Here is a 13,395-nt window from a genome sequence, read left to right as displayed (position 1 = left end):
TCGGCTTGAACAGCAACAGGTCCCACCACCAGGGCCCACACGTTTCAACCAGATTCGCCATTATTCATCTCTATCTTTTTCCACGGGAGGGAAACCAAAGGAAAATGAGAATTCGAATAGTGTATAGAGGTCTCGCGTATTCGTGCTGCCGCAGTCGAGCAACGGCGGCACCATCGGGGGGAACTCAAGGAGTTGAAGGACGTCTTCCACCATTCATTGCTCATCCACCGCAACAACAACACCAGTTTGATGAGTCAAGTTCAAGCCAGCCGCAAACTTCCATTTCGATAACTGACCCCTATGTAATCTACCAAAACTATATCTCGCTGGGTCTACTCGAGAAAAACGAGTCTCAGGTTCGAGTGATGAAGGAGTTTCAACGGTTATATCATCGGGTGATAGATTACACACCTCCAGAGGAAATGTCGATAAAGCTAAGTTTACTACTCCGGGAGATCGAAGTTAAGGAAAGTAATCAACGTCGGTATAATCAATCCCCGTTGCGATATTTCCAAGCATCACCTGAAAGGGCCAAGAAATCCATTATCAAGTACATGACAGATGAAGAAGAGTTGGCGAATTTCCCCTCGCCGCAAGGGCTCCTAGTCAATGGAGATGTCGGGCTGGGCAAATCGTTGTTGATGGACATTTTCGCTTCGTCGTTGCCTCACAAGTCCAAAATGCGATGGCATTATAACAATTTCATCCTCTGGGTGTTTAATGAGATGCACATGATTCAACAACATCGATTCAACAAGACTTTTCATCGGCACCAACTGGGCCAATTAGAAGCTGGATCCCAATACACGATGGAGAATGAGTTTGTCTTGTACGAAGTTGCTCAAAAGATGATTGACAAAAACACGGTGTTGATGTTGGATGAATTTGTTCTACCTGATATCGCCAGTGCCAACATAATCAAGATTTTGTTCACCTTTTATTTCAAACTAGGCGGGGTCTTGGTTGCCACGTCAAATAAATTGCCCGAGGAGCTTTATTCCACCCAGTTCCACAAACGGAAGTTCAAGAGCTTTGTTGGGATTTTGAACTCGCGATGTCATTCAATCGACATGAAATCGGACAAGGACTATCGGATTTTTTTCGCTCTGGAATCTACTCAAGAACCCTATTTGGTGATTAAAAAGGACAACGAACAGCACGATTTGCAGTGGGATAAATTGGTCAAGAGAAAAGCATTGGGCATCGCTCGAGATTCGCCGTTGATGAAACAGCCGCTTGCATCATTGGGGCAACCTTCCAAAGTGACTGTTTATAATAGAACTACAAACATCCCGCTTACGTTCAACGACAAGAGCGTATGTTATCTTGACTTTGCCGATATCTGTCAAGGTTTAACTTCATCTTCGGATTACATCACCATTGCATCAACGTATCCAACGATTATACTCGATAATGTGCCCGTGATGACCACCAAGATGAAGAATGAGGCGCGGAGGTTCATCACGTTGTTAGATGCAATCTACGAGGCCAAATGCCAGTTTTTCATGAGGGCTCAAGCCGATGTTGACTATTTGTTTTTCCCCGATGCATTGAAACTGGATGATAAACAATTCTTGGAGTATCTCAAACAGCATTTGAAGTATGAAGGTAATGACGATAGACTAGAGGTTCAAGACGAAGAGATGTTTGCCAAAACTTCAATAGCCATGATGAACCCGTACCGACCAAACGTGGCCTCCTATGACCAAGCTAACACTGAAGCTTATAGCGAAGAAAAAGAAATGAGGCAAGAAGGAGCCGCCAAAAAAATGAAAGGGAGCAGCAATTATGGCGACTTTAAGGCATTCACTGGGGACGACGAGAAATTTGCATTCAAGAGAGCCGTGTCCAGGATTAAGGAAATGGTTGGCTCCGATTTGTGGCGCCAGTACAACCGATGGGTTCCAATCGACGACTCGATGAGACCCTGGGAAAAAATAACCAAGAACAAGCCGGTCAAAATAACCACCACCACCATCACGAAAACCACTGATGATGGTGATGCTGCCAAATTGGACACTCTACTTGAATCCAAATCCATCAAGGAAATCACCAAAGAGATGAGTGGGACTTTACCCAGACAGTTTTCTCAAAACGAAAAAATCCCTTTTAGATTGTTCAACGCGAGAATTGCGCCCATTTTCAACAACTTGCTGCACTTCTGGGCAATGGGGCCCTGGACTAACGACCAGGGCAAGAGATTGAAAGACGGTATAAGTAAAACTTGGATTAGATCTGGCGTAAGAAACGATGAGTAGAATTGTAATGGTGAGTTTCCTGTCACAGGCATTGCGGTGCTACCAAGTGATGCTCTTTTTGTTAGCCGACTTCCAGCTCGAAAGCCGGGGGACGGAGGGAGCGGAGAAGGAGGATAGAGGTGGAAAGACCATCAACTACAGCGACAGTTACAACTACAAGAAGCAAGGATGAGCATATTGACAGCAGAAAGACTCGTGAGCTTAGCCTACAGATATCCGCACTTGCAAACCACATGGTACTTACTTGCCACGGCATGCTTGACCGTGGTCAACCAGCCCCAGGAAATCCCCAAGCTTTACCATTTCGCGCTACGCCAACAATTACTCCAAGATCCCCCCACAAGCAAATCGGTGTCGTCACTTCTCACGGACCACGCCATGATCCAGTTGGCTCAAGATTCCATCAACTCGGCCAAGAAGTACCAGGACCTCTCCGCGGTGGGGATAGATTTGCCCGATGTGCTCATCCCGCACTCGTTGCATGAAGACTTGCCGTTGCAGTTCAAGTATCTGAAAAACGAAGATATTCGCCACATGCAAGACCAGTTGACGTCGAGGTTCCGCGAGGTGATTTTGAAGAGCGTCGCGTTGGGCGGGTTGCCCAAGGCCATCAATGCCTTGATGATCCTCAAGACTGCCACGCCGACAAATTTGAAACCCGGTGTTCACCCCGAGCGGCCCTGTGTTGTTCGGCCCGGGTACATGCCGCTGGCTTCTATAATCAGCGAAGACGCGTGCGGCACTTCGTTTGAGGACTCGTCGGAGGATACCATCAATGGGCCCATCTCGGAGGCCTCCATCAACAGACAGCAGATTGCCGCGGATATAGTGCGCGGGTCTTCGATGTGGCAGAATATATACGGCAAGATTAGCCACCGCGTCAAGAACCAGATGTTTAATGCGTACCCTGACTTGTGGTATTTCGCGTACCACCATGTGTATGCGCCGTTGTTGAGCTACACCAAGGTCATCTCGGCCAAGGAGACCTCCTTGTGTGTGGTTGCTTGTTTGATTCCTCAAGATGTCAATCCGCAGCTCAAGGGCCACTTGAAAGGCGCTGTAAATAACGGGGCCACCAGGGAGGAGTTGGACGATTTGAGGCTGTTGGTGTTCAACATCTGTGACTGGACCGGCGGTATAGCGTGGAAAGGAGGTAAAGAAAGTGTAGCCAAGTTGTAGAACTACATACATACGTGGACAAATACACACATATATATATAAAGACATAAATGCGTTCAATAGCACCTGCTCAAAATCTATAGATTAATGGGTTGTTGCTGTTCGTCGTCCTCTTCTTCTTCCTCTTCTTTACCCCAGACTTTCTCCCCAGGAGGGACTTTATTTTGCAGCTGTGGTGGATCAATACAAAACCATAGATTACGCCCGCTATCAACACCGCTGTTAATTTTTTTTTCTTCACAAGAAACCAACATCGGTCCGCTTCGGCCTCTCTGATAATTCTTGCAAATACCTCCCCTTGTTTCCAGGGTTTCCACAACTTCCGTTATTTGACGCCATGAGCAAGAGCACGAGCAAGAACATGAGCAAAAACATAAACAAGATCCCCGTGCTGAAAACAGGCTACACTGGAACCAAGTCAAAAGCAAAGCCAGCGACGTTTCTCACACCAGAACGCTTGCTCCGGTTAGCGTACCACTATCCCTTGCTCCACAACGTATGGTACTTGATAGCCACCGCCACCTTGCTCGAGTTGAACTTGGTGGAAGAGATCCCCGCGGTGTTGCACTTTGCATTGAGACAGCAGCTCTACGAGTTCTCCAATGACGAAGGCAAGATTGTCAACAACGAGTACATGTTACTCCTTGCGGAAGACTCGATCAAATCGAGCGCAAGGTGTCGCATGATGTATGCCACGGGGGTCAAAGTGCCCGATATCTTGATCCCCTTGGTCTACTACAAGCACATCCCGTTGAATTTCAAATACACCAAGGGCGAAGATATACATCGCAAGCAACAGTTTATAGTTGACCAAGTCAAGGAGGTGGTGTTGAAGTTGGTGTCGATGGTGGGGTTGCCCAAGGTGATCAATGCCTTGACGCTTATCCGTGCGTCGACCCCGTCGCGTCTTGTTCGTGCGGAGCCAGTGAGACCCCGTGAAATTGCGCCGTCGTCGTCGTCCTTGGGAGGCGAACAGACGGTGGATGGCGCGATAGATGCTGCATCCGTCAATGTGAAGCAGATTAAATTTGACCTAATACAAGGGTCAAAGTTGTGGAACACGGTGTTTTCGAACCACTTGGGCTTGAAGATTAAGAAGCAAATGTTGAACGCCTATCCTGACTTGTGGTATTTCGTCAACAACCACATCTACTCCTACTTGTTGAGCTACAACAAGTACCTCAGCGACAAAAAGACGCTGTTGGTGGTTGTCGCGTGCTTGGTCCCCCAGGACGTCAATCCGCAGCTTCGCGGTCACTTGAGAGGCGCATTGAATAACGGAGCTACAAAGGATGAAGTGCTGAACACTCGCATGTTGTCATTGGAGATTTGCCAATGGCTCGGCAAGTCCTGGAAAGAAGGCATTGAATCTGTACCCAAACTATGAACAGTCTCTCTCCCTCTATGTTCTTATGTTCTACTGATGGTTCCTTTTTTAGACTATATTTGAATACGAGATTGTCTCTTTATCAAAACAATTTGTAGTCCGCAAAACACGAAAAACGCCAAGTAGACAAACACGGCGCCAAACACCGTCTTTGCCACTGCTGGGCCATCAGCGGGGTCATTGATTGAACCCATAAATGACTCACTGTTGGTCTGGAAAAGATAGCCGATGACTGACAAGATCGCAATACCGAACGCCGAGGTTATAAAGCAGCAATATGCTTGGAATGTGGACACTACTGGTTTCATTTTGGGATGTGTCTGTTGGTGATAGCGTTTGAAGGAAAGGAAAAAGAAAGAAAGGTTGGTTGCTTAGCTTGAGGGTGTGTGAATGTGCGTACGTGTATTTTTTGAGAAGTTGATATCAGCGTCTATTTTTCTGTATGTCCGTGAAACTGCAACCTGTTCTGCTCAACCACTATTGCGAAGCAAGGAAAGTTCCGGCGTATTTTAAGAACGAAGAAAAAGGAGCTGGTAGTAGTGGTAGAGACCGATGGTTGGTTAGGTTGGTTGATTGCTAGGTAAATGGCACTGACGCTGGTTATAGTGGTGGATTGTAATGTCTCGTTGAAGCCTCTATGTGTCGCGAATTTGGCAATGTCGCAAATCGAGAAATTGCGAAACTGCAAAAATGGGGGGATTTATCGTGGCGCTCTGCCTGTGCAATGGCCCACTTGGCAGAAAAGGAGAGCCGCCTGGCACATTACAATTTGAAGATAGAATGATAGTATCAGCAATGACTAGGATAAGATGTATTTGTCGTGAGAATACTGCTATGAGAGAGTGACGGCGAACCTCGCCGCTGAGAGATACAGGAGTAGAGCAAAGGGGTTGAAACAGGGACTTCTGCCACTGGCTGTGTTGTGCCTGTCTTCAAAACATTCCTACATGCTTTATCGAAAAGCTAGAAAGAGCCTTTGTTTGACTGACTGTCTTTTCTTCAGAAAACGCTAGCTTGGTGTTATCCCTGAGTTCAAGAAACGAATCATGCCATGAATGAAGAAGGAGCCAAAAGTAAAAAAAAAAAAAAAAAAATGGCTGCAAAACGGTCGTGTCCGCAAACTCACTCCGCTTGAAAATCCAACCCATCTCCATCCACCATCGTCAGTTCCAATAACGCTCATTACAACCAACCATAAAAGAAAACGAAAATTGCGCGCTATGTACAACAAAAACTATACAAGCTTCTAGAAACTGATTTTCGTTTTGACTCAGCATCCTCTCTCTTTTTTTTTTCTCTTGGAATCATTCAAATTTCATCAATATTTTTTTCCTTTTGTTTCTTCACATTCTGGATCATTTTGTAAGTTTCTTTTAGGTAATTCAACTGGTTAGCAACTTCGATAGTGTCCCGTAGCCAATTAAACTCCATACCCTGTAAAGCATCTAATTTCCTCTTGCCGTTTTTGTTGCTTTTATTATCAAGGTCCATGATTATCTCACTTACATCGCTAGCATAGCTGGCCATTGCTTCGATTGCATGTTCAAATGCCGGACTCTGTGATCGTGCTCTAGTGCCGACTTGCTCCGTTTCTTCTTTGTCCTCCAGTGGCTCCTTGGATTTCGAGTGATCTAGGGGTGGATGTAGTGCTGGAGGCTGGGGTGGTTCTGGTAGTGAAGGCGACGGCGACGGCTCAGATTTTGTATGAGATGGAACGTTGGTATTAGCGGTAGGCGATGTTTCCGAAGACGAGTCCAGTGATAGAGACGAGTCTGAGTCGATGGAGTTTAAACTTGTTATTCTGGTGGTTTCGGGCGTTAGAGATGATATATGTGTGGAATTTGTCGAGTTGAAAATATGGTTGTGGTTGAGATTTGCAGCTGGATCGGGGCCGTTTTCCGAGTTTTCTTGTGGTGAAGGCGATTGTGCGTCGTCATCTTGAGTTTTGGGAGATGGAAACCCACTGCCGCTTCCATTTGCATCGGCACTGGCACTGGCACTAGTATCCAGACCTGAATTTACTCTGCTAGTTGCATCATTTGGAAGCTTGATAGTATGCAGGTAGGTGGCTTTCCGTTTGCGTGGCGAATACTGGAACTTAACAATTTTCGAAGGCGTGGTTTCTTGCTGAGGCTGCTGCTGTCGTCTCATTGGTGATTTCGGTTCTTTTGGTTCTTTTGGGTATTCGTTTGCTTCTTGTCTTGGGGAAGTTTGTTTGCCATTGGATGAAGCATATTGGAAAATGTTATCTAATGTTATTTTCTTTGGTGTGCTATTGAGGTCAATGTGGGAATTGGAACCTTTGCTGCTGGTGCTGCTGGTGCTGCTGGTGCTCGTAGTAGTGGTGGTCGTGGTGGGGGTGGTGTTTGATCCAAGCGGAGCCTGATTTGGAACAGTACTGCTAGTTCCATTACTCATATTAAGCTGCCTCCGGAACAAAAAATTGTTCGTTTCAATTCTATCTTGAAGTATCCTATATCTCTCTTTATCATACTTAATTGTAACCTCCATTAAGGACGACTGTCTGTCTTTCTTTTGATGTCGAATGGTGAATTTGTAGCAGGTAAGGACTGGGCAACTCTCTCAAATTTCAAAAAGAGTTGTTGCAATTTTTGCATTTGAAGAGAGAGAGGTGGAACGAGAGTGTGCAAGTGATTGAGTACCAGTAGTGGTGATACTGATACTAGAGGAAGAGAGGTACAACAAGGAACCCACACACATCCAGAGTCAGCAACAGCCGAATCAGAACCAATTAAGCAATCAATCAATCAAGCAGGTAGTTAGTTCACCTCAGTCTGTTCCCCAAAAAAAAACCAAGATAAAGAATGACAACAACAAATTTAATCCCAAACGCAACAAACGAGCCACTACAAGCAACTACAGTGTTGATTTCAAACATAATAGAATCACTCTTGGAGCTAGGCATATTAGTCCACGATAATCATGGAACTCAGCAATCCAACATGGCGTTGGTGAACAACATGCAGACGTTGATTAAACAACTCAAACAACTATCGAATCCACCGCCGCAATTGCAAAACCATTTGCTCCCCATCGACGTGATTTCATATGTTGAAGATGGAAGAAATCCGGATATATACACGAGAGAATTTGTCGAAGTTAGTGCTAAACTGAATGCAAGATTGAAAGGCAAGATGTTGGCATTTAAGAAGTTGCAAGGTGTATTGAGCGCCAAGTTGAAGCGAGAATTTCCTCGCTTGGAAACTGCCATTGATGAGATTGAAAAGAAGAGTAATGGTGGGGTTTGACCAAAGATCTCAAGAGTTTTTAAGATGAAAGAGAAGAGCAGACTCAAGAGCGGGCACACACACCTGGAAGGTTTTCTTGCTGGGATTCAAAAGGGGGGGGGGGGAGAAAGTTGGTGTGTGGAGGAGCTCGAGGAGGTGAGACCGTTTCCAATTCTTGTGAAATTTGTGGGTATATTATCGACCTTTTTTTTTGTTTTCTTCACCGATAGCTCAAAGAAAATCGAGAGGATCGAGGACATCTTTTCCGCCGAGTTTGGCATGCGGGAGAAGGAGGTCCTCTTGTCAATGCTGATTCGAAAAATGTCATCTTTCCAGTACTGGTTGGTCGGCTGAGAGCCCTCCCTTTGCTCAAGTGCTCAAGATTTGTGCAGTGTATCTCAAGGCAACTATCTTGATGCTGGGTTGATGCGTTTGGAAATTGCACTTGCTTGAAACATGCTTTCGTGTGCTGGCTGTTGTTGCTAGAGTCTGGCACTACTCACACCCTGTCAACAACCCTCACCAGATCAACCATTTAGTACAGATCTGAGATTGTTTTGGAAGAGTTGGATCGCATTGTCGTCGTAAAAATATACGAATGAAAGCCGTTGCTGGCTCTTTGTTGTAAAAGAAAAAAAAGAACAACCAAAACTGTATTCAGATTGTGCAATGCAACTTTTCTTTTATTTTACGAATCTAGATACGAGTGTAGTTGCCAAAACACCAGTGGAGTCAAGGTAGGAGATGGTGTTCCCGAGAGCCGCCTGCGGACGTGAAAGCTGCCACAAGAAACGAGATGATTAAACCTGCGTGTTTCCATCGCAGCATGAGACCACAAGAGGAGCCCGCGCAGGCCACGATTCAAGAGATTGTGTGCCAGATCATATAATAATATGGTGTATTGTGCTCGTGCAAAGGCACCGATGTTGTCGCCCACGCCCTTTTCCCTTTCAACTACAACCACACGCTGGATATTGGTCCCATGAGACGTTGCAGGCTAAACTTGGCGTCGATAATGTTGCAGTTGTAGTTCTCATGGAAGAAAAAAAGCCACTGTGGGAGATCCACTCGAGAAGTCAACGTGCAGTTTTTACGCAGCGTATATCTCGATTTACGCGTACTTTTGCAAGCTCTACACCCTCCACTGTAAGTATTATACCCTCTAGCGATTGAGCCTTCGAGATGCCGTTAGAAGGGCAATCTTTCTCCATCGATTCATTGTTTGCCGAGGGAAAAGACCTCATCTTGCATCTGTCGTCCAAGTGAACCACCACCCGATTCGACAAAAGCAAAATCTAGTTCATAGCTTCCCGGTATAGTGACCTCGTGCCCCCCCCCTCCGCACGTCCCTCGAGAAAGAAATTCTCTCACAATGCTTGCAATGGAACCACGCTGACGACGAACCAGAAAAGAACAACAAAAACAAAAAGAAAGAACGCCAAAGGGATGTGAAATATGTTATACACGCTTGCATTAGAGTATAGAGCATAGAGTATAGAGTATAGAGTAAGCTTTTTTGCTTTTTGGACCCATGTAGCTGCACGGGTTACTGCTCCAGACCAAACTAAAGGGAAGCACTCCACAAACTACAAAGTCTGAGATCTATTTTCCCATCCATTTTTTCGTTCGAGAAAGTTAGTTGAGGACTCGTGCCGTCTTGGGATGAGACCTTTCCCGTTCGAGGTAGACTTTCAACTAAAGTAGAGGTGGTCTTCCGGTGGTTGGAAGCCCTGCTCCACAAACTCGATTCGAATGCTTTTGCACGCAGGAGAGTCTAATTTCTTACCATCTGGTGATGGCGTAGATGGCGTTGATGTTGATGGTTCCGACGCGCGAAAAATTGTAGAATCTCGTTGTTTGAGCCCTGCCCCTACTCCTATAAACCTTCTCGAGGGTTAGGAATCCATGGGGGGTGGTGGTGTTCTTGTTCTTGTTTACACATTGGGCGCTATAAGATTAAACCTTGATTCTACCAAGACGTCTGCGTTCGTATTGATCCTCTGCAATCTACATTGTTGTTGGAATAGTGTGCATGCGTGTGGGCAATGCTGCGACTTTTATAGAAACCACGCCAACGCTCTCACGGAGCTCGGGTGCTTGCCCCCAAGCAATGGCATTGACAACTGCTGAGTATTATTATCACTATTATTATACACGGCCATTTCTCCCACTTTATTTTTGCTGAAACGACCATGTACAACAAGATGAGGGCGGTTGTTGGAATGGCAATGCCGCTGGTTGTATGAAAATGTAAAAATCTGCAAGCCCACTGGACTCTCGGCGCGGGCGTCGTATCGTGTGCTTTTTTGTGTCATGAATCTGTGATTTCGCTCAGATTGCACGACCTTTCCGCAGCCAGTAATCTGCCGCCCCCTTTGTAGCATTCGTCAGATCCACCACTTTTTTTTTTATGAAATCAACGGGAAAGGAAAGGAAGCAAGGGAAGGATGTTTTGATTCCATTCTACTGTGAGGAGATTTGAATTGTTTATTGTTGCCGTTCATCGCCAAACACAAGCTTTTTTTGGGCTCTTGTTGTTTAAAAACAGAGGTTGGTTAGAACTCTAAGATTTCCCCGGTGTTTTTTTTTTTTTTTTTTTTTTTTTTACTGGTTCTCGCAACCCCTTTAAGCACCATCACCACCATCAACAGCCACCACCACCATCGCCAACAACTATTATTATTAGAGAGGTTAACTCTGGTTGTTTATGTTGCAGAGCTTAATTATTATCCTTCAACTGCTACTGCTAGTACTACTATTGTAACTAGTGGCACGAGTGTAGAATCAATTTTTATTCACTAACAGTGTTTGATCACCTTGGATTGTTAACGCCCATGTTGATTCGGTAAAGAAGAATTATATCTGTATATATAATACTTTCAACCTGCCTCTCCTTCCTCCTTCTCTTCGTTCTGCTCCTTTGTCAACTTTTCCAATCCTCTGTCTTTGTTCTTTTTCTTTTATCAAGCCCTTCAACCATTCATTTCCATCTTCATTTCACCCTCCAAAGCACTCAGTCGCTAAGTATTTGCAGCCCACTCGTTTCAGTTTAGTTTTTTAAAAAAAAGAAGAAAAAAGCCCCTCATTATCCAAGACCAATGCGTTCGTTCAAATTCACCTCCTTGCTCTTGTTAGCAGCCTCTTCTTTGGTATCAGCTCAAACCGAGGGGGAAGATACAACTTCATATGAAGGCACCACCACAGTAACAACTATCCCGGCAGTCACTGCCACCACCACCGTGCCGGGCCAGGTCAACGTTGAAGGCATCGTCTACATTTGGACCAATGAGGAAGGCGTCTTGACCACCACCACCGTTTATGTCACTACCGAGACCGGTCCCGTTGAACAACCTCCAGCAACATCTAGCGAAGAACCAGTTGTTGAAACCAGTGCTGCGGAACCAGCCTCTTCTTCGGGCGAGACTCCAGCCGAAACTACTGAAGCTCCAGTTTCTGCCACCACCACCGCACCAGCTGAATCCTCAGTCACTGTTCCAGCAGAAACAAGCTCCCAAGATAACCTTACCGCACTTGCGCCAAACGTCTCCACCATATCGGTTGATGTCCCCGAAGGTGATTACGCGACTTCCACCACAACTACTTACACTACGTTGTTGGGAGGTGAAACTGCTGTTTTGGAATTGGTTGTCTTGTACACTCAAGTCTGCTCGGCCTAGCTGAATTCCTCGCAATCTCAATCACCACCATGACCACCACCATGGCCACCACGATCAATTCCCCTTCTAGTTCTTTATTCTGTTGTTATAGGTAGTTTAAAACTATATATATATATATATAATTAAAACCCCCATACGCGTATTAATAAACACCAAAGAAAAAAAAATGTAAGCCAATTATCGAAGTACTTGACACCTCAAGAACTCCAGCCGACTCTCGCAAATAGGCTTGACATGTTTGATTTCGTTCAAGTTGAAAAAGAACAAACCTAGCCCGGGACTCATTCTAAACGTAACCAATCTCTCCCACGCACCCAGCACCAAAAAGCCACCAGCACGATCATCCCACACGATGCGTCGAGCGCGCGCATCAGGGAACAGCACCACTCGCACATTTTTCTGAATCTGGATAATCTCATCAACTTCACTGCGACATACGACAATGTCCGAGGTGCCCGTGCTTCCACCGAGGGCATTCAACCCGAAATCGAACCCAAACGTAAATATCAACACGTTGATTCCCGTTTTGATCCCTGAGGGAACCAACAAGGTGAGTTCTTGCGCTTCGATGTGGGTGAGTGCACATGTGTCCTGCCTCATTCGCAAGCAACCCGAAACTGGGACGCGCCACGGGATGATCGTTTGCGTGTGGACTTGTGGGTCAAACTCTTCGAATTCGAGGGGTTGTTGGTGCGGCACTTGTATCATGGTGGTGTTGGTTGAATTTAGATGGATGGTGATTGTTACGTCATGATTGGAGGAGGAGCTTGCTGTGTTTGTGAGGTTGAGCCATAGTTGAGATGCGAAAAGTTGCGATTCGTTGGGGAATGTGTATGCATGGATGATTTCTCCGTTTTTGGTTTCGGTTATGTGTGGTTCCAGCTGGTGGGTTTGGATTAGCGCGGCTAGGAATAGAGCTATGACGATAATGATGGTAATGGATGTTGATGATGAGTCCATATGGTTCATTTGATGTCTTTTTTTGTTTCTTTTTTTTTTTTTTTTTTGCAGCCACGGCATTTTTTTTTTTCGTGATAATTTGTAGCTGGTGGTGTGGTTCTCGGTATGCGAGATTGCTAGAAGTTTGAAATCGCATATCTCGAGGATATTTGATTTTTTAAACACTTATGGGTACTTGTTAGAGACATTCTGTTCCCTACCAGCCCTTGGTAGGTAAAAGAAAGAGGTCATTGAGGAGACTTGGGCTCAACTAGCTGCATCTTTCGCAGTAGACTTAGTGAGAGACTCTGTTCTATTTGAGATGTGCCTTCTGCGGGATTCGAAATGATGTGTATTTGCAACCTTTTTGTATTGAAATTTGTTGGCAAAATCTCTCCAAAAATTTGACCATAGTCTGCACTTATGACTCCACAAAGAGAGCCATAGTCCACTTTTTTCGTTGAAAGTATGGAATTATGTGGTTACATTAATTTTTTTAAGAAAACGAAGACGCCATGTACTTGTGAAAACTGAATAGGGATGATAGACTTCACTCGCCATATCTTACGAAATTCAAACCTTTCCTGGCTGCAAAATCGTCCATGCAGCCCCTGCTTCGAGAGAGAAGGAGTCAAAAACTGCCCAAGGAGTCCAAAAAAAAAAGGCAGACCTTGTAGTATTTTTAAAAAATTCTGTTTATCTAATCT

The 13,395-nt window shown here is 45.2% G+C and overlaps 8 protein-coding genes across 8 annotated transcripts; 5 read left to right on the top strand and 3 right to left on the bottom strand. All coding sequences in view use genetic code 12, as the record gives it.

The window, feature by feature from the left end:
- Positions 1–104: 104 nt before the first annotated feature.
- On the top strand, positions 105–2,258 carry LODBEIA_P06570 (uncharacterized protein; the record flags this gene model as incomplete). The annotated part of the gene is made up of 1 exon (XM_066976601.1): positions 105–2,258. The coding sequence occupies one exon, from the start codon at positions 105–107 to the stop codon at positions 2,256–2,258; it is 2,154 nt and encodes a 717-aa protein (XP_066827595.1).
- Positions 2,259–2,426: 168 nt separating this feature from the next.
- LODBEIA_P06560 (uncharacterized protein) lies at positions 2,427–3,437 on the top strand (the record flags this gene model as incomplete). The annotated part of the gene is made up of 1 exon (XM_066976600.1): positions 2,427–3,437. The coding sequence occupies one exon, from the start codon at positions 2,427–2,429 to the stop codon at positions 3,435–3,437; it is 1,011 nt and encodes a 336-aa protein (XP_066827594.1).
- A 337-nt stretch (positions 3,438–3,774) lies between these two features.
- Positions 3,775–4,824, top strand: LODBEIA_P06550 (uncharacterized protein; the record flags this gene model as incomplete). Its single annotated transcript, XM_066976599.1, has 1 exon — positions 3,775–4,824. One exon carries the CDS (start codon positions 3,775–3,777, stop codon positions 4,822–4,824), a length of 1,050 nt encoding a protein of 349 aa, XP_066827593.1.
- Positions 4,825–4,877: 53 nt separating this feature from the next.
- LODBEIA_P06540 (uncharacterized protein) lies at positions 4,878–5,132 on the bottom strand (the record flags this gene model as incomplete). The annotated part of the gene is made up of 1 exon (XM_066976598.1): positions 4,878–5,132. One exon carries the CDS (start codon positions 5,130–5,132, stop codon positions 4,878–4,880), a length of 255 nt encoding a protein of 84 aa, XP_066827592.1.
- Positions 5,133–6,132: 1,000 nt separating this feature from the next.
- On the bottom strand, positions 6,133–7,242 carry LODBEIA_P06530 (uncharacterized protein; the record flags this gene model as incomplete). Its single annotated transcript, XM_066976597.1, has 1 exon — positions 6,133–7,242. One exon carries the CDS (start codon positions 7,240–7,242, stop codon positions 6,133–6,135), a length of 1,110 nt encoding a protein of 369 aa, XP_066827591.1.
- A 407-nt stretch (positions 7,243–7,649) lies between these two features.
- LODBEIA_P06520 (uncharacterized protein) lies at positions 7,650–8,093 on the top strand (the record flags this gene model as incomplete). The annotated part of the gene is made up of 1 exon (XM_066976596.1): positions 7,650–8,093. The coding sequence occupies one exon, from the start codon at positions 7,650–7,652 to the stop codon at positions 8,091–8,093; it is 444 nt and encodes a 147-aa protein (XP_066827590.1).
- Positions 8,094–11,170: 3,077 nt separating this feature from the next.
- Positions 11,171–11,749, top strand: LODBEIA_P06510 (uncharacterized protein; the record flags this gene model as incomplete). Its single annotated transcript, XM_066976595.1, has 1 exon — positions 11,171–11,749. One exon carries the CDS (start codon positions 11,171–11,173, stop codon positions 11,747–11,749), a length of 579 nt encoding a protein of 192 aa, XP_066827589.1.
- Positions 11,750–11,926: 177 nt separating this feature from the next.
- On the bottom strand, positions 11,927–12,718 carry LODBEIA_P06500 (uncharacterized protein; the record flags this gene model as incomplete). Its single annotated transcript, XM_066976594.1, has 1 exon — positions 11,927–12,718. One exon carries the CDS (start codon positions 12,716–12,718, stop codon positions 11,927–11,929), a length of 792 nt encoding a protein of 263 aa, XP_066827588.1.
- Positions 12,719–13,395: the final 677 nt, after the last annotated feature.

Source organism: Lodderomyces beijingensis (genome assembly GCF_963989305.1).
Source record: "Lodderomyces beijingensis strain CBS 14171 genome assembly, chromosome: 1".
Classification (NCBI taxonomy): Eukaryota; Fungi; Ascomycota; class Pichiomycetes; order Serinales; family Debaryomycetaceae; genus Lodderomyces; species Lodderomyces beijingensis.
This window is presented reverse-complemented; position numbering and strand designations above follow the sequence as displayed.